Here is a 26,749-nt window from a genome sequence, read left to right on the forward strand (position 1 = left end):
GAGCTAGCTTGTTTGTATATTGCTGCAATTCATCGCTAGCTGCTCTAAAATGTAACATAGTGCCTGAACATTGTTTGGCTTCCTAGAATAATCAACATAACAATTGACCGCGAGCTGCTCTAACTATTTCATGGTTTTCCATCGCCATTCCTGTGAAAGAACACCCCCGGGAGGCCAATATACAAAAGAATCATAATCCTATATGGAAAGTGCTGGGCGTCCCCCGGGGGATCTGATTCCCCAGCCCCCGGGTCCCCAGTCGTCGGATCGACATCTTGTACGGTCAGATTTGTATGTAGCAAAAGAACACCCCCGGCAGCAAAATAAATACCCCGGCAGCAACCTCATGTAGCAAAAAACGGTTCGTCCATGAAATAAGGCTGAGTTCACCGGAATCTAGCCGGAGACCCCGCGTAGCAAAAAAATTATGATATTGTAGCAAAAAAAATCTCGTCGGAGACATCAACCTAGATCTCACCGGAGACCTTGCCGAAGACTTCGCCGGAGACCTCGTAGCAAAAAAGTTGTGCTATTGTAGCAAACCCAAACTCATCGGAGACATCATAGCATAATTTTATACTAAAAGTAGCAAAACAGTATAACAATTGTAGCACAAAAGTACACTATTGTAGCATCGCGGCTTCACAGCACTTCGAGGCAGCAAAAATAGCAGAAAGTATATATCTATGTAGGTGACGGAGCAAAGTCCCCAAATCAGGATCCCATACGGTAGCAACGTGCAATGCCATCTGTAGCTTCCCCGGCTAGCGTTGGTAGCACACAAGTTGGCTAATAGTAGCACTATGGTTCGGACATCCAGGGAGGCAGACTCACACGCAACGGCGCAAAGGCAGTCAACCAGGACTAGAGGGCGGCGGCGCAAAGGCACAACCCGAGCTCGTAGCATCACCAGCCTACTGCCGCTTCCCACTCCATCACCACCATCCGCGCGGGCAGCACCACCATTTGCGCGTGATGGCATCGTTCTGAAGTTGTGGGGGACTAGATGATGGGGAGCACCGGAGCAGCGGCACGCGGGGACGCCGGAGACCTCCACCGGCAGCGGCGCATACGGGAGAAGGGGCCCCGCCAGTGGGCGAGATTAAGTAGGGGATGGCGCGATGGTAGCCGGATGCACGTGGAAAAAAAGTAGGGGATGGCGGCGGAGATGGAGGCCTCGACGGCGCACCAACCGGCGGCGAGAAAACGGCCGGCGGCACGGAACGCGGGAGGGAGAGGCTGGTGGGATGGGGAATTGGGGCGGCGCTGCCAGGAAATGTGAACGAAGAACAAAGAGATAGGAAGGAGGTGGGTCGGTGGTGGGCCCGTGCAGGCACGTGGCGCGACCTGGAGGCGGAGGTTGCAACACGCTCGATCCCCCGGGGGGATTCAATCATTTTCCATCCTATATTGGGTTCATATGAAAAGAGACTTGAGGAAGATCGTATGCAGAAGTTTAAGAAAATGAAGAAAAAAAATCATACATCGGAACACCTGAACACGCACTTGTGAAATTTGCAAAACAAAAAAAAAGTCCTTTGTGGTCAGGTACTTACTATAATTTCTTAATTTTTCCTGACAAGTTATGATACTTCTATTAGTTTTTCTCGGCAAAAAAATGGTCAACTTTCATATTTGGGGCCATGGCTTCTTCCTACCCTCAACGTACATGATTATTTTGACAATATTTTGCTACTACCATGCCCCCAACAATCAAACCAAGGGCGTGGTTTTAGCATCAAGAAGCAAATACTAGCAGGCTTGACATCTTGTGAGTATTTCACGGCCTCGATTGAGGCGTTTGGTGTAATTTTTTGTTTTTGCAGCGCTGATTTCTCCCAACCTTAATTGTTTCCTTTTTTGAACATAACCTTAATTTGTTTCCTTAACATCAAATCAGATCTAAAATTCCGTAATCTATGCTATTAAAAAAAGAAAATTTGATTGGCGAATATTCCCACCGCCGGGAGCCATCTTCATCATTTCCTTCCTCTGTTATTACTTCTTCCCCTTTCGTCCGGCCGGTTGCGCTAAACCCTAAAGCCCAAATTCAGCGGAGCAGTTGCTGGCAATGTCGCCCGCCGGCGCATGGGGCAAGCCGTCGATGTCCTCGTCCGCCATCGTGAACGACACGCTGTCGATGTCCTCGTCCGCCATCGTGGCCGACACGACGAGCGGGTACCACCTCCTCACGATCCACGGGTACTCCCGGACCAAGGGCATTCCCACCGGCGAGTTCGTGAGGTCCAGCGCCTCCAATTCTCCCCTTACGCCGGCAGCGCTAAACCCTAGCCAAAGCCTCCGAGCTCAGAATTCCACGGAGTAGACCGGCAATGTCGTCCGCCGGCGCCGGCGACGGCCGGAAGACCTCGAGGTCCACCATCGTGGCCGACATGGCGAGCGGGCACCACCTTGTCACTATCCACGGGTACTCCGGCACCAAGACCATCCCCACCGGAGAGTGTGCCAAGTCCCTCCCCTTCACCATCGGCGGCCATCGCTGGCGCATCGACTACTACCCCAACGGAATAAGCTCCGAGCACGCGAAATACGTATCCCTCGGCTTAACCCTGGACGAAGATGCCCCGACGGCGGTGAAGGCGAAGTGGAACATCTGCTTCGCCGGCGAGGAGGAGGATGCGAAGCAAGTGACGTCGCTGGCATTGGAACCGGTGTACAACTTCCCCTCCCGGAGCTGCTCGTTCTACATGAGCTTCGTCAAAAGGGAGTCCCTGGAGAGCTCCAATCATCTGAGGAACGATTCGTTCACCATCCGGTGCGACATCCTCGTCGTCCACGGTTGCCGCGCACAGGAGCACGCAGCGGCCTTTGTCTCCGTGCCCCCGTGCGACTTGCGCCGGCATCTGGGAGAGCTCCTCGAGACCGAGAAGGGCGCTGACATGGTGTTCGAGATCGGCGGCGAGACCGTCGCTGCCCACCGCTGCGTGCTTGCCGCACGCTCCTCGGTCTTTAGAGCTGAGCTTTTCGGGCCGATGAAGGAGGGCAATGCCTCTGGTGTCGTGTGCATATAAGACATGGATGCAGAGGTGTTCAAGGCGTTGCTCCACTTCGCGTACACGGGCTCATTGCCGGAGATGCAGATGGAAGACGAAGACGTGACCTACCAGCACCTGCTCGTCGCAGCGGACAGGTACAACATGGAGCGTCTGAAGCTGATCTGTGAGGGGAAGCTGTGCGAGTACATCGATGTGGGCACGGTGGCGACCATCTTGGCCCTAGCCGACCAGCACCATTGTGAGGGGCTGAAGAAGGCGTGCTTTGATTTTTTAGGCTCTCCGCCGAATTTGAAGGCTGTTGTCACCACTGACGGATTCAAGCATCTGAGTAAGAGCTGCCCTTCCCTTATGATTGAGATTGTCGCGATGTCCTTGGCGTCTTAGCTGAGAGATGGGTGGGCCAGTGTTACAGCAATTGTGAATCATTTAGACTTACGTAATCAGGTAGCCGTCTTACTATTATATGTCTGCATCTATCCTAATTAATGACCGAGATGCAAAAATTTGCCACATTTTGACCCTGTTTGTCAGTTCATTGCATCCATTTTTTTTGAATTTTTGCAACGGTGCTTATTAACCAGGAAGTGCAATGGAGTGCTCGGTTGCTGGGTAATGATAGCTCATTGTTTCCAGGTCTTTGTCGTGCTATATTGCTCCTGTTTTAGCAATGGTTTCGGAACATTGTTAACTCCTGTTATTATCACATACTTCTTGTGGTACACGATCCCATTTACCCTGTCTTTCTATGGAGATGTGAGCAAAGACATCCTTGCCAATTTATAACATGGCTATTTTTCAGGTAGTGTGCTGATTGAAACTCCACTGGGCATGTTAGTGTTAATTATCTGGTTAATACTATTTTCCATGCATATGATTTGCCTTTCTCAAGGAGATGTCACAACAGTCTTTTATCTACTTTGCCTGTTAAGCAAAGTACTTTGTTATCAGATAGCTTGATCATTCCATCTACACTAGTCATGTAAATTTCTCCCTTTCACTGTATCCTCATGAATCAAATCTCAGGGTTGACACTAGTTGGAAATGAAGAAAAAACAGATTTATTACCAAGGGATTATACAGGACATGGTATAACAATCAATACACCATACTTTTGAGGATGTGATAATTTGGGAACAAAGGGGCGTCATGAAAATTTCTTGCAAAATCATGAAAATTAGTTTGCTTCTGAGATAGTTGCTGTCACGAACAAGTGTCAGGTACCTGTTAAGGTAAACAATTTTCTATTTTTTACCGGTCGAGTTGCCACGTTTTGTTAAGAGTAATTGTAGGAATTTGCATGAGGATGATAAGATGTTATCTCAGTTTGGAAAATTTAAAGCATCCAACATTTCCTTTCCATGTTCTGCCTGTGTTCAAGGCTATCTGAGGAATTGTAAGTCAGCCTTCAGTAGCCAGCAATAAGCCAACTAACTTTTGTTAATAGCAATGGGTTAGCCTGATTTTCTCAGTTTCTTATGTCAGAAAATGTATGCGCTTCTAGCTACTGCTGTGCAATTTATTTTTTCCTATTATATTATCAAAGCAGCATAAATATTGTGTTCCTTGGAAAAAAAGAGCATGCGTTTGTGGTTGGTGACATGCAGTGCAAGAAGAATACAACACTTTTTCCTTTAATTACCTGAAAGTTTGAATGTCAAAGCTATGTTTCGCTTCTCAGCGCAGGTTCCAGCCTTCAGCAAAAGATTGAAGGTAATGCTTATGTTTGAATGTCACTATTTCCTTCTTGTTTCTCTTCAATACTATTATAGGTTGTTATATGGACTCCTTGGTTGTCATGATAACTTATTTGATTGTATCGACTTGGTTTTGGTTTTTTATTGAGCATTGATATTTAAGGTGTAGACATTGATGGCAGGGGAAAGTAATCTTCAAGGACCGTATTGAAACCTAACAGGGTCATCCATGTCAGACAAACAAAGTGGGGTTCTAATTTCATGAAAATCATGTATTTCACTGCGTAGTACATCAACTTGCATGTAACTTGTTAAACAATAAAAACAATTATGACAGTTTCATTGTTTCCTCTTCAAATAAATGGCATCCTTAGATCAAAAACACATCAAGTGACTGTAACTTCTTTTCTGATGGGGGGACTGACACTTAATTGTAGGTTTCTTCAAACCTAAAAATGTTCGAAGCAGCATTCTTTGCAGTGCAAATGCATATGCTGTTCACATGTATTACACAATTTAACAGATCCTTTTCACTATTAGTTCAAAGTATAGAACTATTACGAACTCATTCGTGAGTAGTTAAGAGTTCAGTATCCAGATGATATGTTGTGTGTATATCATTACGCCTTTGTTATCCCTGAAAATTTGTTATAAAAAGTTTTTACTGTCATTTGCACCCCTTTCTGCATTATGCATTTTCTTCAAGTTATGAGCAGAAGTAGAATCTCAAAGTACGATTTCAGTTGAAGCCTTTCGGCAAGCATTAACTGAGGTATTGGAAGAAGAAGGGTATGCAAGGGATCCCGCATTGTCATTAGAAGATCCTGTGACAGTACAAAACTGATCTTATGCTTAACGTTCTTATCAAAGATACAACACTGACCCAATTAGCTTATGTGGTTATGCTGTTAACCAATGTGTTCTCCACACCTCATTTAAAAATTATGTTTACTGGCTGACTAGTGTTGATCGTTGCTGGACCTCCTAGAGGATGGCTCTCCATGGCCTTGATCATGTGCCGGTGTGATCAGGGTTTGAGACCGTGCACTTGATAGTGGACTTCCCCTTTGCGCGTCAGGTCTGGCATGAGCGCTCTGGATCAATGCTACTCCGTACTTGCAACCCTCCGGAGGATGGCGACACGTTCCTGAATTGATGGTTCAAGGCCAAGCAGCTGAAGGTAAAGGCGGCGCGGAAGGGTCTGGCTGGCATTGTGCTCCTGACTGCATGGATGCTTTGGAAGCACTGGAACGACTGCACCTTAATATGGCCTAGCCGAGTGTTTCTTCGCTGCTTCTGTTGATCAAAACCGAAGCACGGGACTGAGCTCGCGGGTGGCTTGGTTTGCACGTTGTGCTCCCAGATGATTGGGAGGTACGCTGATCTTTTTCTATCTTTTGTGTTGAATTTTGTACTGTACCCTTTTTGATTAACCTTTGTTCTTCTTCACTATCCAATACGAAGAGGCACAAATCTTTTTGAGTTTTCTCAAAGGAAATAAGCAGTACCGTATTTAGCATTCCAGAACTATATATTGCTGTTTCATGTACTGCTGGACTTGTTATGTACTGCCATCTATTATTCATTGGACTCATTTACGAACTGTTATTTTGTGATGTGCTTTCAGATCATCGACCACTCTGACCTGAAGATTGAGTTGGAATTGCAGATTGACAAATAAACGGACGGAGCAAGTAGATTTCAGCACTCACTGTTTCTTGTGTATTTGTCCATGTGCCTAAACCCTAGTTTTCTGCAATAAGTGTCAGTGTAGTCTTTTTTCACAACCTAATCTTATTACAATTTTCTAGAATTAATGAAGCATTGTAAACTTCGACTTGTAATGGGGTCACAAATGCGGGCTTACCGTGTAGTGGTCATTCACAACAGGAGGCCAATATACGAAAGAATCGTAATCCTATATTGGGTTCATATGAAAAGAGACTTGAGGAAGATTCTATGCAGAAGTTTAAGAAAATGAAGACAAAAAAATCATACATCAGATGATTAGAACACCTGAACACGCACTTGTGAAATTTGCAAAACAAAAAATGTCCTTTGTGGTCAGGTACATACTATAACTTCTTAACTTTTCCTGACAAGTTATGTGACTTCTATTAGTTTTTCTCGGCAAAAAAAAAAAGGTAAACTTTCATATTTGGGGCCATGGCTTCTTCCTACCCTCAACGTACATGATTATTTTGACTATTTTGCTACTACCATGCCCCCAGCAATCAAACCAAGGGCGTGGTTTTAACATCAAGAATCAGGTTTGACATCTTGTGAGTCTTTCACGGCCTCGATTGAGGCGTTTGGTGTAATTTTTTTGTTTTTGCAGCGCTGATTTTTCCCAACCTTAACTGTTTCCTTTTTTTGAACATAACCTTAATTTGTTTCCTTAACATGAAATCAGATCTGAAATTCCGTAATCTATGCCATTAAAAAAAGAAAATTTGATTGGCGGGGGCGAATATTCCCACCGCCGGAGCCATCTGCTTCATTTCCTTCCTCTGTTACTTCCCTTTCGCCGGTTGCGCTAAACCCTAAAGCCCAAATTCAGCGGAGCAGTTGCTGGCAATGTCGCCCGCCGGCGCATGGGGCAAGCCGTCGATGTCCTCGTCCGCCATCGTGAACGACACGCTGTCGATGTCCTCGTCCGCCATCGTGGCCGACACGGCGAGCGGGTACCACCTCCTCACGATCCACGGGTACTCCCGGACCAAGGGCATTCCCACCGGCGAGTTCGTGAGGTCCAGCGCCTTCACCATCTGCGGCCACCGCTGGAGCATCGACTACTACCCCAACGGTGCTCGCGCGGCGGTGGCGGACTACGTATCCCTGTCGCTGAACCTCGACGAAGATGTTTTCGATGCGGTGAAGGCGCAGTACGATTTCTGCATCGCCGGCGAGGCCGAGGAACCGGAGAACGTGGCGGCGCTGGCGTCGGCGCCGGTGGAAAGGTTCCCTTCCCGGACCGCCTCGTTGCACGCGATGTTCATCAAGAGGGAGCGCCTGGAGAGGTCCAGGCATCTGATGGACGACTCGTTCACCATCCGGTGCGACATCGTCGTCGTCCACAACTACCGGGGGGCGTCGGACGACGCCCCGGCATTCGTCTCCGTGCCTCCTTGCGACCTGCGCTGGCACTTCGGCGAGCTCCTCAAGACCGAGAAGGGCGCCGACGTGGTGTTCGAGGTTGGCGGCGAGACGATTGTGGCGCACCGGTGCGTGCTCGCCGCCCACTCCTCGGTCTTCAGCGCCGAGCTCTTCGGACAGATGGTGGAGGGAAATGCCGCTGGCGTCGTGGTGCGCATAGAAGACATGAATGCAGAGGTGTTCAAGGCGTTGCTCCATTTTGTGTACACGGGCTCATTGCCGAAGCCGCGGAAGGAAGATGAAGACTTCACGTACCAGCATCTGCTTGTCGCAGCAGACAGGTATGGGATGGAGCGGCTGAAGCTGATCTGCGAGGAGAAGCTGTGCCAGTACATAAATGTGGGCTCGGCGGCGATCATCTTGGCGCTAGCCGAGCAGCACCATTGTGTGGGCTTGAAGAAGGCGTGCTTCAGTTTTCTCGCCGCTCCAGCGAATCTGAGGGCGGTCGTGGCCACTGACGGCTTCCAGCATCTGAGCAAGAGTTGCCCTTCTCTTATGGTCGAGGTGATCACCATGTCCTGCGCATTAGTTGAGTGACGGATACTGAATGTTGTTAGACTATTTATTTAGCCACATTTTGGCTATGTTTTTGTCAGTTCATTGCATCTCTGCAAATGTGTCAATTCACCAGAAAGTACATTGGAATCGGAGGGCATAGGATGCTCAGGTTTGGGCAATGCTAGCCCATGGCTTGCAGATCTTTGTCATGATATATTGCTCTTCTTTTACCAATGGACACTCCATGGTTTCTTAATCTCATTGACGTCTGTTCTTATCACTTGGTTCTTGTATTACATGATTTATTCTGTGCTCACTTTGTAAAGAGATACAAAGTAGCAGTATTACATTGTTTCAGCAAGGGCATCCTAGCGAATTTATCATGGATAGCCATTTTTCTGGTAGATTTTCTGACTGAACTTCCACTGGGCATGTAACTGTTAGTTATCTGCTTATACTTACCTTTCTTGCATACATAGTAATGTAAAACATGTCGTGCTTTCTATTTTCCAAGGAGATGTCAAATAGTCTCTCCTATATTCTGCCTGTTGATCAACAAGTAGTTTGTATCAGATAGCTTGATCATCGCATCAACATCAGTCTTGTAATTTCTCCCTTTTGACTTGCCCTTGTGCGTCAAAACTCAAGGTTGACACTAGATGGAAATAATAATCAATACACATACATGAGGATGTGGTGATTTGGGAACAGGGGCATCATGAAAACTCACTGTCAAATCATGAAAATCAGTCTGCATCAAAAGGATATATGAATACCTGTTCATATTTCACTTCTGTTTCCAGTAGAGCTGCCACGTTGATAAAGGGCAATCGCCATACCAGGAATTTTCATGGCGGCCATGGGATGCTAGCTCAGTAGAAACTTTGAACATCCAGCATTTTCTTTTAATGGCATATGGTACAGGCTACCTGTGGAACTGTAAGTCGATATTCAGTGGCCAGCAGTAAGCCAATTATTTTTTATCTATAGCATGGATTTGCCTGATTTGCTCTCAGTTCATATGACAGAAAGCATGAGAGATTATAGCTACTGATGTACAGTTTTATTATTTCGTATCTACCAATTTCCTGGAAGTTTGTCTGTTCTAAATTTAAGATAAATCCTGTCAACCTGTCTTTCTTGTGCCTTTTCTCTATCCAAAATGACAGTGGAATAAAAAAAATAGAAATCATTTTTTCCTTTTCATTTCCTTTTGTGTGCACACAAAGTTTCTTAACATTTCGTTTCATGAAACAACAATGAATCACAAACATTTCAGCCTTACAGCTTACTTCATTTGCAGGTGAGCATGCTTTGCTTCTCACCAACACTTGCTCTAACCTATGATAGCAGAATCATCTCTCACCAAAACCAATCAAACAATCTTCCTACAGGCAGCAGCATAGAAGCTGGGGATGTGAGCAAACACAATGGAGTAAGGACCCACGGTTATGGGCTGCGTTCCCTCCACCTGCACAGGCTCTAGCTTGGGGATGCCTCCATTGGCATCGGTAGCCAACACGTTGCCGTTGAGCAGCATATGTTGGCTCTGCAGGTTCCCATCTTTGGGGGTGAGGTGGTATTCCTCTCTTGTCAGCTTAGCTGCTTCGCTGAGCTTTGGAATGCGTCTGAAACTTCTGTGCTCCTTTGAGCTGTATGGATGCATGTCCTCATGTGCGCCCTCGCTCGTCACATAGATATGGTTTGTGCTGTTGCCACTGAGGTTGATCAGAAGTAGGGTGATCCCTTCCTAGAAAGATTTAAAGGGATAAGTTAAGCTTGGATCATTTAGGCGGTGCCAGAATGAAAGGGGACCATGAATTGCCCGGGCTAGTTACCGAATCTCTGGCACAATGTGTATAAGCACGGATCTTATTTGTGCCATTGAATGTCGTGGAGAGAACCTTGGTTCCCATGAGACGATGCCATAGCAAAGCACTGCAGAAAAAAAAGGCAGGAATAAGTTGCACGAAGATGGCAAGTTTGGCACCATGTTTCACTCTACAAGGTTGCATTCAGTGGATGGATCCAATTCCTAGCTTGGACACCAAGTATGTGCTGCTAGATTCTAACAATTGGAAAATTCTGCATGTCTGGGCATACGCCGCCTTGGGATAAAAGAGCAGTAATTTCTCTTGCTGCACGCACTTTCAGGAAATTGGGCATGTCAGTTTACCTGTAATAATCAGGATTTGGTTCAAATGTTGTTGTGTTGAGCAGGCCGTAGTTCCCTCCAACCAAGGTTTGCCTGCAATAACTCTTTGTGTCATACTTTGCTGACATGCCGAGCTGATCCAGGAACCTGAAACATCACCATGTCAATACTACTTCAGAATTCAGACTGTAACTTCAATTTCTGATCGTGGCTTACCAGAAACTGAACACGAAAGCATCAGTCACAAGGTGGTGGCCACTGTTGTAAGCCCCTCCAGCTTCGCCAACCCACGCGACAGCGGACGTCCCTGCAGACTTTAGTATTCCCTGGAGACTACTAAACGTGCTTGCCTCGCCATCAAGGTAAGATGGGTCGAGAATCTTGTCAATCAGATGCGTGTCCACACCTGATACATCCATAATTGTATTCATTCATGCAGATTCCAAGTTTCCAATTCACGTTTCGAATAATTTTTTTTCCAATTCATGTGTCAAATCGATGGTCAGTTATGGCGAGCATACCAGGGCCTAAATTGTAGATATGATGAGTGATGACATCCACTTGGTTTGGCTTTGTTTTGCCGACAAACTCGGTGAACCAAGCTGCATCAAAGAAGCTTCCTGGAGCGATTACCAGTGGTTTTGATCCTTGGTAGGCTTTGCCAACAATTTGGTTCAGAGTGATCACATCCGCAGAATATTGGTCGGCGTCAATTCGAGCTCCAACTCCAGTGCCACCGAGTTCGTTTCCTACAATGAAAGCACATTAAGTTCCGAAAACACAATGTCCAAAAGGTACTGCTTAGAAAGATTGATTATTAAGCAAAACTTTGGAAAGTGAAGTGCTGGATGTTTCCGAAAAGTAACCCTTTTGTACATTGACGCATGCAGGAAAGCCAAGGTAAGCATCATTTATGATCATTCCCTTGCTTTTGTACAAGTGATGATAGCTCAACATTACCTAATCGATACCGACATTCTTTTCTGGGTTTTCTTCTGTTCAAACTTATCAGGATTTGTTTCAGTCACTTACCAGGATTTCTTTTCTACCGTAAAGTAACTTCAGAACAATATCCAAAAGAAAAGTATAAAGCTACTTTTTGTGACTATATGTTTGTATGAAGATTATGTTGATGGACATACCAAGCTCCCAGCCATACATATGATATCCTTTCTCGACGGTGTAGCGAATGAAAGAATCTGCATTGGTGTAATCCCATGGCCCTCCCAAAGAGCCATCAGGCATTGGAACCCGGCCATTCAGAGCGTTCAGACCAAAGATAATCTGTGCACTGCAATCATCAAAAACAGAGTGAGCCAATAAAGTCCAAATCTTTCTTTACCTTGATTTATTTATTTCGTTATTCATTTAATTTAATTTTTGGTTCTGATTTGAGGTTTTCAAGCGTAGCCAAAAAGTACCCAGATTTGTGGAAGAACGCATTGAGCTCATCCCATCTGTGCATCGGCAGGCAACCCCGCGTAAACCCGAACATCGCCGACGTGTTCTTGGTAAACGGAAGGCATGGCTCCCCGGTGCTGCCGGTGCCGTAGACCAAGAAGTCCTGCAAGGAGCCGCCGAGCCGGAGCTTGATAGGGGAGAACGCTGGAAAGGAAAAAAAGATCACAGGAACTGGTTGGCAGCGTGGAGCTCACTCAAAAGAGATACCATGATCTTCCATTTTGTTTTTGATGATTGATACGAGTACCAGTATTCATGAAAGCGAAAGCGTCGGCCGTGGCTTACCTTTCACGGCATTCAGCAGGATTTTGCTGGAGAGATCCTGCAGGGAGGAAAGCATTCATGGCACATGTCAAAATCATCATATGTATGTTTGAGAGATGCAGGAATTTGACGCAAACTTTGAAATAGATTTCACATAAAATAATTTGTTTCCCGCGGAAACTGACAAATAGTGGGGTGTGCCAGAAGTAACTGAATTACTAGTACTGTTATAGAAACTTTGTCAATCTTTTGAGTGAAGTTTAACCATTTTTTAAGGGCCATCAGGTTAGTAGTTTATTAACGGCCAGTAGGCACTAGGCTTTTGCATATGCACATGATTGGTGGGCCAAAACAGGAAATTGCCCGACAGAGTTCCTATCTATTCCTACGCACCTCCCAAAAGATCCATGCCGTTGCCGACACGCAGAAAAATAATCAGCCAAACATCCTCGGAAATCCTGCCGTGTTCTACATATTCTACAGCCGAGTTTAAAATCCATTTTTCGAAAAAATACATTCAAATGTGGCAACTTCCTCATAAACACAAACAAATTACTACTGTAAAAAGAATATGCTCCTTAATTCCAACAACAATTACTGAAACTGAAGGAGATGGAAGAGGGGGTGACGTCAGGCAGGCAAGTACCAGGTTGAGGAGGCCTGCGAGGCCCCAGGCGCAGGTGCCGTAGTCGCACTTCTCCGGCGGCCACCAGTCCAATGTCGCGCACACGAACGCCTCGTCCGTCTCCGCCACGGCGGCCCTTGCGTCCACCAGCACCGCCTCGCAGCTTCCCCCAGGGGCGGGGGCGGGGGCGGCGGCAACAGCGGCCGTGCTCACTTCGGCGGAGCAGCCGACGAGGGATAAGACGAGCCAGAAGCAGAGCCCGACCACCTGCATAGGCAACCCCGCCGCCATGCCGACGAACTAAGAGCCGCTAAACCAGAGGAAAGAAAAACACAATGTCCCTTTGGGAGGAGTGGATGCAAGGCTTGTTTGCCGCCGACTACGCCATGGAAGGCATCGAGAGGAAGCTCGGTGGGGAGGGAAAGCTCACGAGAGCGGCTGCTCTGGCCTGGCGTGGTGGTTTCTTGGGGGGAAGACGGAAGATATTAATGGGCTTGCTTGTTTGGTGGGGAGAAGAAGCTTGGAATCTTTATATGGGGAAGGACGGAGCTCAGCTCAGGCAGGGAGAGGGCAGAGCAGGTTGGCAACAGAGAGAAAGTACACTACAGCATTGGCCATTGCGGAGGCAGAGCACAGCATTATTATACCCAAATATTCAGGTATTTTGGGGAGTAGTATGCAACAATGGCAAAAAATATGAGATAAGGAGTTTCCTGCAACAATGGCAATACCTCTTGTACGGTAACACTTTGTTTTCTTGCACCGTTCAGGTGTCGTATGTATGTAGACGCGGCAAGCTTACTTGGTGCTTAGCACTTGGTCTTGTGGAAAAAAAATGTTGGTGCTGATAAAGTACTACTCCCAGGACTAGTAGTACTGATGATAAGCAGCAGGTACTAATTCAGCAGTGGCTACCGCTCTGGAGAAAATTCACAGGTAATCAATTAAGGAAGTTTGTTTTCTTCTTTTTGGTGTCTTCATTCAAGCAAGTGGCTTATCATGGTCCATGGACCTCTTTTGACGAAGCTGCCTTTGGAGTTTTGGAGGAGCTGGAAAGCTCGTCGTCTCTGGCCGGCGGCCGTGAGGATGGACTGGACAGAACACAGGACAAAGCTACCAGAGCAGAAAGGTTCTAGGAATCCAATCAACCGTGCTGTACAGCTAGCCGCATGCATGCACCTCTGCGGCTTAATTGTAATTTATCCGGTAAAAACACTGCCGTGATCTTCCCCATGCTATCCAGAAAGGAACCATCATGTTTGGATCAGCAAAAATGATCCGCTCCATCCACCAACCAGAGAGTGAGGTGAACCCAGTCGTGCTCTTCTTTTATGAAACACAATGTCATTTCCTTCTGTGCTGGGAACTAGTGTTTAAAGTTTGCAATTTGAAAATATATCCAACCCGCAATAGTGAGCTGCGAGTGAAATTTCCTGTCTGTGGATAAAACTAATGAATAAATCATTCCGCTGGAGCTGGCGCGGGACACAGCTGCACACCGCACTATCCCGCGTCATCCCGCATCACGCGCGGAGCATACTTGGCGCGGCACAGAGCAGCTAGCTAGCTAGCGACTGATCGATCGGAAGCTCTGCTTAGAGCAGCTAGCTAAACAGATTGGAAGCACAGTACATGCAAACAATACTTGAGAGACATTTAGGGAACAAAATAACTAAGTACCATGCAATTTTAGCAACTGCTGGAATTTTGAACAAAACAAGGTTGATTGCAACAAAGCATGCATGGATGGAGAGTTGTCGAGTAACTAGGGTCTAGGGCATCTCTAGCGGGTGACTCAAACAGACTAACATGTCCGCCTCGATCTATCGTCCACCAAATTTGAGAAATCGACGCGTTGAGCTCAAGCACCTGCGCCGGACCTCTGACACCGCCCGCATACGCGGATCGTACCGCTTCCTCCACCACGGGCTAAAGCCGCCGCGTGCCTTCGCACAGCGCGAGTCGCAATACTACCGCGACGTGGAGGCGTCGAGGTCGCGAGATTCGCCGCCGGGCCGCTCGATCTGCAGCGACCTGGAGGCGTCGAGCTCCAGCGTGCCCCGTCGCCTCGCCTTCACCTTTGCTGATCGACCGTCTCGTCCGGGTGCGTCTCGTCGTCGTCGGACCACTTGAAGTCGTCGTCGTCCTCCTGCTCCGCCTACTCCTCCTCCGCCTCGTCCTCCTCCTCCTCCTCATCCTTCATTCGGGCCTCCAGTCGCGCCGCCAACGTGTTGGCCTCCGCCGCCAACGCATCCTCCCGCGGCCCCCCAGGCCGCCTCCATTGCCGCCAGCGTCGCCTCCCGCTGCTGACGCTCCTCCGCCGCCAGCTGCTGCTGACGCTCCATCACCTCCTGCCGCCGGCGCTCGATCGCCTCCCGCCGTTCACGGTACTGAGCCTCCCGCTCCTCACGCTGGCGCCAGCGCTCATCATTATAGACGCCGGCATCGGGAAGAAAGCGCGGGAAGCGGCGAGAAACGGCGGGAAGAAAGCGCGGGAACGCGCGGTGGCGTGAGAACGCCGGCTACGCGTGGAGGCCGCACGCACTGACGAGACGTCTCGCCTGCCCCTCCGTCGCCATTAAGGCAAAGTTGCGACGCTTCGGTCGTGTGTCACTGCGCGCGAATAACTTCCGCCGCGAGGTAGGCGACGGTTAGGTCCAAACTTGAATGTGCCGCTCACGCATCGGTCCCACCACGCCTCGCCTCGCTTTTCGTTGTGTCCGCCGTGCCCGAAGCGTCCCATGTGGAGCGGGGACGGGCTCAGAGCGCCGGACACCATATCGAGCCGCGCTGGACAAAAAACGGGTTTGGGGGAGGCGGTTAGGAACGTTTTTTTGTCCGGCGCGCCCCAAATCCATTTGGGGGACGGTTTGGGAAACGCGATAGGAGATGCTCTTAGATATATACTAAACGCACATACCCATAGAATTTCTGAAACTAATCACGAGCTAGGTACACGACTTGTATACTGCACCACCGCTATGGATATATACTACAAACGTATGACCGTAAGAGACGGGCTTCCTTTTTCAGAAACGCACGATCGCTCTCGTTGATTTGCCTTTTGCGGGACTATGCAGTTCTGCGGGATGCCTAGTGGACAACGCGGGCGTAACTGCTTCGGCCCGCTCGGAACACACGGTCAGCGCAGCGGCGCCGCGCAGGCCTTCTTTGCGGGGCGGCGTAGCGGCGGAGCGGGACGTCCCGCGCCGCTTGCAACCTGACCGATTAGTAGCGGATCAGGCATCAACATCATTTGTCACATATTGCACGGTTATCCATTAGTCGCTCAATAAAGATTTAGAGTAAAAGGTTTTTTTTTATTCCGTCTGTGTCACTAGGTTTATCTATAAAGCGGGAAGAAAGCAAATAGAGTTTTATTTATATAACATGTGGGCTTGGGAGATGCATCACAGTATGTTGCTCAACGCTAAGTGGACACCCATGATCTCCAACGGAGTCATGGTGCCATACCATTTCTACGGCCTACCAATGCCCGGATTGCCACACCTCTAGAATCCAACTAAAGTACTGAATCGAACCAAATGAGGAGCCATCAGCTGTCGACCCGAGGTGGTGCTCCCAGACTCAGATGATGCATCAGCTTGAGTATCTAGAAGAAAAGAAAATGTTCAGTTGAGAGCCTATTTTTGAAAGAAACGTGGGCTTTATTGATCACATAAACATAATGCCATTACAAAGTGTCTCACGGATACAATCCGGGACAACCCTACACCACAATGAGCAAATAATAGATTCACTAAGTTTAGCTAAACAATGAGGAACAACATTTAAGGCTCGATTCACATGATGGAAAGAGCAAGAAGTAAATGTCTTTGAGATATTCCTGATGTCATGAATCACAGGACCACAGATAGAACGATCTCCAGACTCCGCTCTCACTCTCTTCACCACCGAGAGACAATCAGAGTTGATGATAATCTTGTCATAGCCTTCATCATTGGCTAGGCTGATTGCCCGGCGCATTGCCATCGCCTCAGCAATTTCTGGCGTCACGACCTCATCATTCCGTTCACTGCATGCAGCTACACGGATGCCGTTGTGGTCACAAATCACGACGCATGTCCCCATCCGACGATAAGAAACAAAGATCGCAGCGTCAACATTTACCATCACCATACCCTCCGGCGGCGGAGACCATCGAAAACTAAAGATATAGTCTCACGCCTGTTGTTAGAGGTATGATTGTATAGATGTGTCACGATCAATTGGATATATGCCAAAGCTTTCACTGCAACAGATTTTGGATGCATTAGTGGCTCACCTTATCGAACCTTATTCCTAGCATCCCAGATGTGCCACGGACTGTTCGGGTAAGTATTGATCAACTTGGCAGCACTTTAATTTTTTTCCAAGCCACGAGAAAGCACTGGGTCTGCCCCATAATTGATCTACATGAATCATGTTGCCCACTTGCTTATGTGCTACTGTATTTTGTATTTTTGTAAGTGTTGACTATTATGTGCTTTATTTTTAAGCTTGTTATTGCTATTCCTATAGGTATTATGTATACATCATGAAATAATCTGATTGATATCATTCATTGATTCAACCATTAGCCGGCTTAATATTGTTCGACACATGCGTGACCCATCTCTTTACCACATTCGCGGGTATTTACAACTTTACATTGATACAAAGTCATGCATCGATATACAACTCATGCATGTACATGTGCCAACCTGTACGAATATGTAGTTGTGTTTGTGTGTTTGTTTCTTGTGATTATTTGAATTCGGCCGTACAAACAAAATACCAAGTGAAAATGAAATGAGTTGTTGCAACAGAAAGATAGGTGGAAAATTAGCCTATATGTGACAAGTTTCTTAGATAATTGAAAAAATATGAATGAGATAACACACATATAAACTACACGCTGATGCTCATTGTTTCAAATTAATGCTTTCAGTTACATATAAGTAACGGTCACCACCTTTCTTTTTAGTTTTTCAATCCTTTCGATTATTCCTAGAACACGATGATTGATTGCATTTGTAGAACCTTTCCGTTCTAGCGAGTAAGTTTTTTGGCCGGTCATTTGAGGTTTTGTCACCTATCTGCCTAGCTAGGGCTATTCCAGCCCCCTCGATGGCCACGATCGAAGAGATCGATCGATCGGGCCCCCCAAATTTTGAAGGCCCCCGAATTTCTGTAGCCCGGTACTACTATCCTCTACTCTCTAGCTCTTTTGTCGTGTGGCCCAGGACCATAAGGCTACAACCCATCAACGAAACCTAGACGGAGCAGTTCTTGTTCGCGATCGAGACGAGATCGTTCCGTAGTACGCTCGTCGGCTCGTCTTCCATAGTTCCGTGTCGCGCTGTCGTGGCGTGCCTGCGCCCTGCCCGGCTTCCTCCTCCCCAATCCCCCTCCTGAGCCGGTGATCCGCTCCTTGTCGGCGTTCAAGTGGCTGCCTGAGATTCACGCATAAGGACAGGAGCCTAAAAGTATGATCATTGTTGTAACCTTTAAGCCTAGCATGTAACTCAAAATTTTGGGGCCCTGATCGCTACTTGTGTCCTTAACTAGTCACCTTGGTAATTTATTTATTTGGTGAACACTGAATAGAAGAAATCATGAGAAGAATAAAGTGTCAATCCGGTGGTGGAAAGAAGAAGAAAAGACATACGGATGATGCTTTTCGGTAGAACCTGAAGTTTGTTTAGTACTTTAATGCTATATTTATTATTTTAGAATGAATACTTGATACTTATATTTTGAACTTTGTACCGAATAGCGTATACTGAACTTATATTATTTACTTACTAAATATATGATTTTGTTTTATTAGTTATTAAGTTTGAAAAATGGCCCCATTTTATAATTCGCACCGGGGCCCCCAAATCCTGGAGATGGGGCTGGGCTATTCCAATTTGTTGATGAAATTGATTCCTTTTTTAAAGAAAGTAGTATTTTATACTAAACTCTTAGACTTATTTATAATTTATAATTGTTAAAGAGCATACTTAATTGGTGTGTTAAACTATACGTAGTTATCGTAATTAAGCACAATAATAATGGTGCCAATATATTACTTATTTATCCTATGTTATGTAGTTATAATGTCAATCATTGAAATAGACATTGGTGTCATGATAATGTGAACATTTTTATGAAAAAAATATCTTAATTGTTTTCGAGGCATTTGCCCCTTAGAAGAACTTCAAAACGAACCACCCGTTGAGTATGAATTAAATAATATAAGAATGCCAAAATCGCATGTAGATTAATCTATGGAACTATAATTATTAGTTATACATATGTATGCACATCTTTATATATTTAAGTGTCCTTAAATATCTTGGTGGAGATCTCTAGAGTATATGATCTAACAAATACCGATAGAATTTCCACCTACATAAATGGTATAGCCAAGTTGCCGAATTCAACTAGTGAATTACAAATCAGGAGTTGTTGTATTGTGATCCAAATTCATATATTAAAGGGAGGCTAACTCTGACGAGCGGAGCGAGGCCCGTCGCCGGTAGGTTTGGGCCGAAGCGTAGCGGAGTCTGAAGCGAGGCCCGTCCGTCGCCTGTGAAGGGGGTGCGGGGGCGGCAGCCCCCCTCGGTACGGTACGGATCGTTGGCACCGCCTATATATACATCTTGTAAGCCGCCGCTAGGGTTTATCAGATTATAAGATAACCCACGGCGTCTGTAAACACTCCCGATATAGTGAAGTTTTGCTGGCTGGCGCCCGTGGTTTTTACCTCTCTTTGTTGGAGAGGGTTTTCCACGTTAAAATCTTGTATCCCCTGCGTGTGTTCTTGTTTCGTTCTTCGTTATTTGCTTGTCGCTTTTATAACAGGAGTCTTTAATCCTATATATGTATGCCGACCGAGTTTATCCAAGCATGCCAAGGCTCAGTTTACCACTTTTTATAAGTCTCTTGTCGGTTCAGGCTAAGCCGCTGGAGATGCCCGGAATCAATTGGGACCTCATTGGTTGCTCGCATCAAAAAATTTCCGTATCTACTTTTGGTCCGGTGGATGCCGTATGAGGTGTAACAAAGGCTGAGCATGTTTATGCACTACGTTTGGATGCCAACAATTTTTCAGCGTGTAGTTTCGGCCCAGTGATTGGTTGGCAACAATGAGCACTATGTTGGCTGACGGGAGAAGAGGTGGTTGTTTGGTTATGTGCTAAGAAGGGATGATGTAACCTCCCTCTTCAAAAGGATGCTCTTACCCCTACCTAGCCATTAGCAGCAATGAAGATAACACACATTTTGGTTATGTGCTAAGAAGGGATGCTGTAACCTCCCTCTTCAAAAGGATGCTCTTACCCTGATACGTCTCCGACGTATCGATAATTTCTTATGTTCTATGCCATATTATTGATGATACCTACATGTTTTATGCACACTTTATGTCATATTCGTGCATTTTCTGGAACTAACCTATTAACAAGATGCCGAAGTGCCACTGTTTTCTGCTGTTTTTGGTTTCAGAAATCCTAGTAACGAAATATTCTCGGAATTGGACGAAACGAAGACCCGGGGCCTATTTCGCCACGAACCTTCCGGAAGACCGAAGAGCATACGAAGTGGGGCCACGAGGTGGCCAAACCACAAGGCGGCGCGGCCAAGGGGGCCCGCGCCGCCCGTGGTGTGGGCCCTCGTCAGCCCCCGACTCGCCCTTCCGCCTACTTAAAGCCTCCGTCGCGAAACCCCCGAGGCGAAAAACCACGATACGGAAAACCTTCCGGAGACGCCGCCGCCGCCAATCCCATCTCGGGGGATTCTCGGAGATCTCCTCCGGCACCCCGCCGGAGAGGGGATTCATCTCCCGGAGGACTCTACACCGACATGGTCGCCTCCGGAGTGATGAGTGAGTAGATCACCCCTGGACTATGGGTCCATAGCAGTAGCTAGATGGTTGTCTTCTCCTCATTGTGCTTCATTGTTGGATCTTGTGAGCTGCCTAACATGATCAAAATCATCTATCTGTAATACTCTATGTTGTGTTTGTCGGGATCCGATGGATAGAGAATACCATGTTATGTTAATTATCAAGTTATTGCATATGTGTTGTTTATGATCTTGCATGCTCTCCGTTATTAGTAGAGGCTCTGGCCAAGTTGATGCTAGTAACTCCAAGAGGGAGTATTTATGCTCGATAGTGGGTTCATGCCTGCATTGACACCTGGGACAGATGACAGAAAGTTCTAAGGTTGTGTTGTGCCGTTGCCACTAGGGATAAAACATTGATGCTATGTCCGAGGATGTAGTTATTGATTACATTACACACCATACTTAATGCAATTGTCTCGTTGCTTTGCAACTTAATACCGGAGGGGTTCGGACGATAACTCCGAAGGTGGACTTTTTAGGCATAGATGCGGTTGGATGGCGGTCTATGTACTTTGTCGTAATGCCCAATTAAATCTCACTATACTTATCATGACATGTATGTGCATTGTTATGCTCTCTCTATTTGTCAATTGCCCGACTGTAATTTGTTCACCCAACATGCTTTTATCTTATGGGAGAGACACCTCTAGTGAACTGTGGACCCCGGTCCATTCTTTAATACTGAAATACAAATCTGCTGCAATACTTGTTCTTTACTCGTTTTCTCTCGCAAACAATCATCTTCCACACAATACGGTTAATCCTTTGTTACAGCAAGCCGGTGAGATTGACAACCTCACTGTTTCGTTGGGGCAAAGTACTTTGGTTGTGTTGTGCAGGTTCCACGTTGGCGCCGGAATCCCTGGTGTTGCGCCGCACTACATCCCGCCGCCATCAACCTTCAACGTGCTTCTTGGCTCCTCCTGGTTCGATAAATCTTGGTTTCTTTCTGAGGAAAAACTTGCTGCTGTGCGCATCATACCTTCCTCTTGGGGTTGCCCAACGAACGTGTGAAATACACGCCATCAAGCATATTTTCTGGCGCCGTTGCCGGGGAGATCAAGACACGCTGCAAGGGGAGTCTCCACTTCTCAATCTCTTTACTTTGTTTTTGTCTTGCTTTATTTTATTTACTACTTTGTTTGCTGCATTATATCAAAACACAAAAAAAATAGTTGCTAGCTTTACTTTATTTATTGTCTTGTTTGCTATATCAAAAACACAAAAAAATTAGTTTACTTGCATTTACTTTATCTAGTTTGTTTTATTTACTACTGCTAAAATGGCCAACCCTGAAAATACTAAGTTGTGTGACTTCACTAGCACAAATAATAATGATTTCTTATGCACACCTATTGCTCCACCTGCTACTACAGCAGAATTCTTTGAAATTAAACCTCGCTTTACTCGAATCTTGTTATGCGAGAGCAATTTTCTGGTGTTAGTTCTGATGATGATGCTGCCCATCTCAATAATTTTGTTGAACTATGTGAAATGCAAAAGTATAAAGATGTAGATGGTGATATTATAAAATTAAAATTGTTTCCTTTCTCATTAAGAGGAAGAGCTAAAGATTGGTTGCTATCTCTGCCTAAGAATAGTATTGATTCATGGACTAAATGCAAGGATGCTTTTATTGGTAGATATTATCCCCCTGCTAAAATTATATCTTTGAGGAGTAGCATAATGAATTTTAAATAATTGGATAATGAACATGTTGCTCAAGCTTGGGAAAGAATGAAATCTCTCGGTTAAAAATTGCCCAACCCATGGAGTCGACTACTTGGATGATCATCCAAACCTTCTATGCAGGACTGAATTTTTCTTCGCGGAATTTATTGGATTCAGCTGCTGGAGGTACCTTTATGTCCATCACTCTTGGTGAAGCAACAAAGCTTCTTGATAATATGATGATTAATTACTCTGAATGGCACACGGAAAGAGCTCCACAAGGTAAGAAGGTAAATTCGTTGAAGAAACCTCTTCCTTGAGTGATAAGATTGATGCTATTATGTCTATGCTTGTGAATGATAGGACTAATGTTGATCCTAATAATGTTCCATTAGCTTCATTGGTTGCTCAAGAAGAACATGTTGATGTAAACTTCATTAAAAATAGTAATTTCAACAACAATGCTTATCGGAACAATTCTAGTAATAACTATAGGCCATATCCTTATAATAATGGTAACGGTTATGCTAATTCTTATGGGAATTCTTACAACAATAATAGGAATACACCCCCTGGACTTGAAGCTATGCTTAAAGAATTTATTAGTACACAAACTGCCTTTAACAAATCTGTTGAGGAAAAGCTCAATAAAATTGATATTCTTGCTTCTAAGGTTGATAGTCTTGCCTCCGATGTTGATCTTTTGAAATCGAAAGTTATGCCTAATAGGGATATTGAAAATAAAATTGTTACTACAGCAAATGCCATCCAAGTTAGAATTAATGAGAATATAAGATTAATGGCTGAACTGCGTGCTAGGTGGGATAGAGAAGAAAATGAGAAACTAGCTAAAGAGAAAAATGTAGCTAAAGTTTGGACCATTACCATCACTAGCAATGCTAATGATTCACATGTTGCTGCACCTCCTACTATCAATGGTAAAATAATTGGTGTTGGCAATGCTTCTACTCCTAGTGCAAAGTGCGCAAAATTACCCGAAATTGCTAAAACTGCTGAAACTGCCTGTGATAAAACTGCTGAAATTTTTTCCAACCTTGGGGATGATAATCCCATTGCTTTAGATTGTAATGATTTAGATTTTGATGATTGCCACATCTCTGAAGTTATAAAGTTCTTGCAAAAACTTGCTAAGAGTCCCAATGCTAGCGCTATAAACTTGGCTTTCACAAAACATATTACAAATGCTCTCATAAAAGCTAGAGAAGAGAAACTAAAACTTGAAACTTCTATTCCTAGAAAGCTAGAGGATGGTTGGGAGCCCATCATTAAAATGAGAGTCAAAGATTTTGATTGTAATGCTTTATGTGATCTTGGTGCGAGTATTTCTATTATGCCTAAAAAAGTCTATGATATGCTTGACTTGCCACCATTGAAAAACTGTTATCTGGATGTTAATCTCGCTGATAATGCTAAAAAGAAACCTTTGGGGAAAGTTGATAATGTTCATATTATGGTTAACAATAACCTTGTCCCCATTGATTTTGTTGTCTTGGATATTGAATGCAATGCATCTTGCCCCATTATATTGGGAAGACCTTTTCTTCGAACCGTTGGTGCTACTATTGATATGAAGGAAGGTAATATTAAATATCAATTTCCTCTCAAGAAAGGTATGGAACACTTCCCTAGAAAGAGAATGAAGTTACCTTATGATTCTATTATTAGAACAAATTATGATGTTGATGCTTCATCTCTTGATGTTACTTGATATACACTTTTTGCGCCTAGCTGAAAGGCGTTAAAGAAAAGCGCTTATGGGAGACAACCCATGTTTTTACTACAGTATTTTTGTTTTATATTTGAGTCTTGGAAGTTGTTTAATACTGTAGCAACCTCTCCTTATCTTAGTTTTGAGTTTTGTTGTGCCAAGTAAAGTCTTTGATAGTAAAGTAAGTACTAGATTTGGATTACTGCGCAGTTCCAGATTTCTTTGCTGTCACGAATCTGGGTCTACCTCCCTGTAGGTAGCTCAGAAAATTAAGCCAATTTACGTGCATGATCCTCAGATATGTACGCAACTTTCATTCAATTTGAGCATTTTCATTTGAGCAAGTCTGGTGGCCTAATAAAATCCATCTTTACGGATCTGTTCTGTTTTGACAGATTCTGTCTTTTATTTCGCATTGCCTCTTTTGCTATGTTGGATGAATTTCTTTGATCCATTAATGTCCAGTAGCTTTATGCAATGTCCAGAAGTGTTAAGAATGATTGTGTCACCTCTGAACATGTGAATTTTTATTGTGCACTAACCCTCTAATGAGTTGTTTCGAGTTTGGTGTGGAGGAAGTTTTCAAGGATCAAGAGAGGAGTATGATGCAATATGATCAAGGAGAGTGAAAGCTCTAAGCTTGGGGATGCCCGGTGGTTCACCCCTGCATATTCTAAGAAGACTCAAGCTGTCTAAGCTTGGGGATGCCCAAGGCATCCCCTTCTTCATCGACAACATTATCGGGTTCCTCCCCCGAAACTATATTTTTATTCCGTCACATCTTATGCACTTTGCTTGGAGCGTCGGTTTGTTTTTGTTTTTTTGTTTTGTTTGAATAAAATGGATCCTAGCATTCACTTTATGGGAGAGAGGCACGCTCCGCTGTAGCATATGGACAAGTATGTCCTTAGGCTTTACTCATAGTATTCATGGCGAAGTTTCATCTTCGTTAAATTGTTATATGGTTGGAATTGGAAAATACTACATGTAGTAATTCTAAAATGTCTTGGATAATTTGATACTTGGCAATTGTTGTGCTCATGTTTAAGCTCTTGCATCATATACTTTGCACCCATTAATGAAGAAACACTTAGAGCTTGCTAATTTGGTTTGCATATTTGGTTTCTCTAGAGTCTAGATAATATCTAGTATTGAGTTTTGAACAACAAGGAAGACGGTGTAGAATCTTATAATGTTTACAATATGTCTTTTATGTGAGTTTTGCTGCACCGTTCATCCTTGTGTTTGTTTCAAATAACCTTGCTAGACTAAACCTTGTATCGAGAGGGAATACTTCTCATGCATCCAAAATACTTGAGCCAACCACTATGCCATTTGTGTCCACCATACCTACCTACTACATGGTATTTATCCGCCATTCCAAAGTAAATTGCTTGAGTGCTACCTTTAAAATTCCATCATTCACCTTTGCAATATATAGCTCATGGGACAAATAGCTTAAAAACTATTGTGGTATTGAATATGTACTTATGCACTTTATCTCTTATTAAGTTGCTTGTTGTGCGATAACCATGTTTCAGGGGACGCCATCAACTATTCTTTGTTGAATATCATGTGAGTTGCTATGCATGTCCGTCTTGTCCGAAGTAAGAGAGATCTACCACCTTTATGGTTGGAGCATGCATATTGTTAGAGAAGAACATTGGGCCGCTAACTAAAGCCATGAATCATGGTGGAAGTTTCAGTTTTGGACACATATCCTCAATCTCATATGAGAATAATAATTGTTGCCACATGCTTATGCATTTAAGAGGAGTCCATTATCTCGTTATCCATGTTGTCCCGGTATGGATGTCTAAGTTGAGAATAATCAAAAGCGAGAAATCCAAAATGCGAGCTTTCTCCTTAGACCTTTGTACAGGGCGGCATGGAGGTACCCCATTGTGACACTTGGTTAAAACATGTGCATTGCAAAGATCCGGTAGTCCAAGCTAATTAGGACAAGGTGCGGGCACTATTAGTATACTATGCATGAGACTTGCAACTTGTAAGATATAATTTACATAACTCATATACTTTATTACTACCGTTGACAAAATTGTTTCATGTTTTCAAAATAAAAGCTCTAGCACAAATATAGCAATCGATGCTTTCCTCTTTGAAGGACCATTCTCTTTACTTTTATGTTGAGTCAGTTCACCTATCTCTCTCCACCTCAAGAAGCAAACACTTGTGTGAACTGTGCATTGATTCCTACATACTTGCATATTGTACTTGTTATATTACTCTATCTTGACAATTATCCATGAGATATACATGTTACAAGTTGAAAGCAACCGCTGAAACTTAATCTTCCTTTGTGTTGCTTCAATACCTTTACTTTGATTTATTGCTTTATGAGTTAACTCTTATGCAAGACTTATTGATACTTGTCTTGAAGTACTATTCATGAAAAGTCTTTGCTTTATGATTCACTTGTTTACTCATGTCATTACCATTGTTTTGATCGCTGCATCCACTACATATGTTTACAAATAGTATGATCAAGGTTATGATGGCATGTCACTTCAGAAATTATCTTTGTTATCGTTTTACCCGCTCGGGACGAGCGTAACTAAGCTTGGGGATGCTTGATACGTCTCC

At 44.8% G+C, this 26,749-nt stretch overlaps 2 protein-coding genes and 1 pseudogene across 2 annotated transcripts; 2 read left to right on the plus strand and 1 right to left on the minus strand.

The window, feature by feature from the left end:
• The first annotated feature begins 2,333 nt into the window (after positions 1 to 2,333).
• On the plus strand, positions 2,334 to 3,401 carry LOC124691098 (annotated as a pseudogene).
• A 3,920-nt stretch (positions 3,402 to 7,321) lies between these two features.
• LOC124691100 (BTB/POZ and MATH domain-containing protein 1-like) lies at positions 7,322 to 8,404 on the plus strand. Its single transcript, XM_047224379.1, has one exon. The coding sequence runs from the start codon at positions 7,322 to 7,324 to the stop codon at positions 8,402 to 8,404; it is 1,083 nt and encodes a 360-aa protein (XP_047080335.1).
• A 1,141-nt stretch (positions 8,405 to 9,545) lies between these two features.
• Positions 9,546 to 13,465, minus strand: LOC124693604 (heparanase-like protein 3). The gene is made up of 9 exons (XM_047227084.1): positions 12,892 to 13,465; positions 12,267 to 12,303; positions 11,942 to 12,125; positions 11,663 to 11,811; positions 11,042 to 11,269; positions 10,737 to 10,926; positions 10,542 to 10,667; positions 10,204 to 10,303; positions 9,546 to 10,115 (listed from the first exon to the last, which is right to left on the minus strand). Exons 1-9 carry the CDS (start codon positions 13,159 to 13,161, stop codon positions 9,741 to 9,743), a joined length of 1,659 nt encoding a protein of 552 aa, XP_047083040.1. The 5' UTR covers positions 13,162 to 13,465; the 3' UTR covers positions 9,546 to 9,740.
• Positions 13,466 to 26,749: the final 13,284 nt, after the last annotated feature.

This window comes from Lolium rigidum, chromosome 2, assembly GCF_022539505.1.
Source record: "Lolium rigidum isolate FL_2022 chromosome 2, APGP_CSIRO_Lrig_0.1, whole genome shotgun sequence".
NCBI lineage: Eukaryota > Viridiplantae > Streptophyta > Magnoliopsida > Poales > Poaceae > Lolium > Lolium rigidum.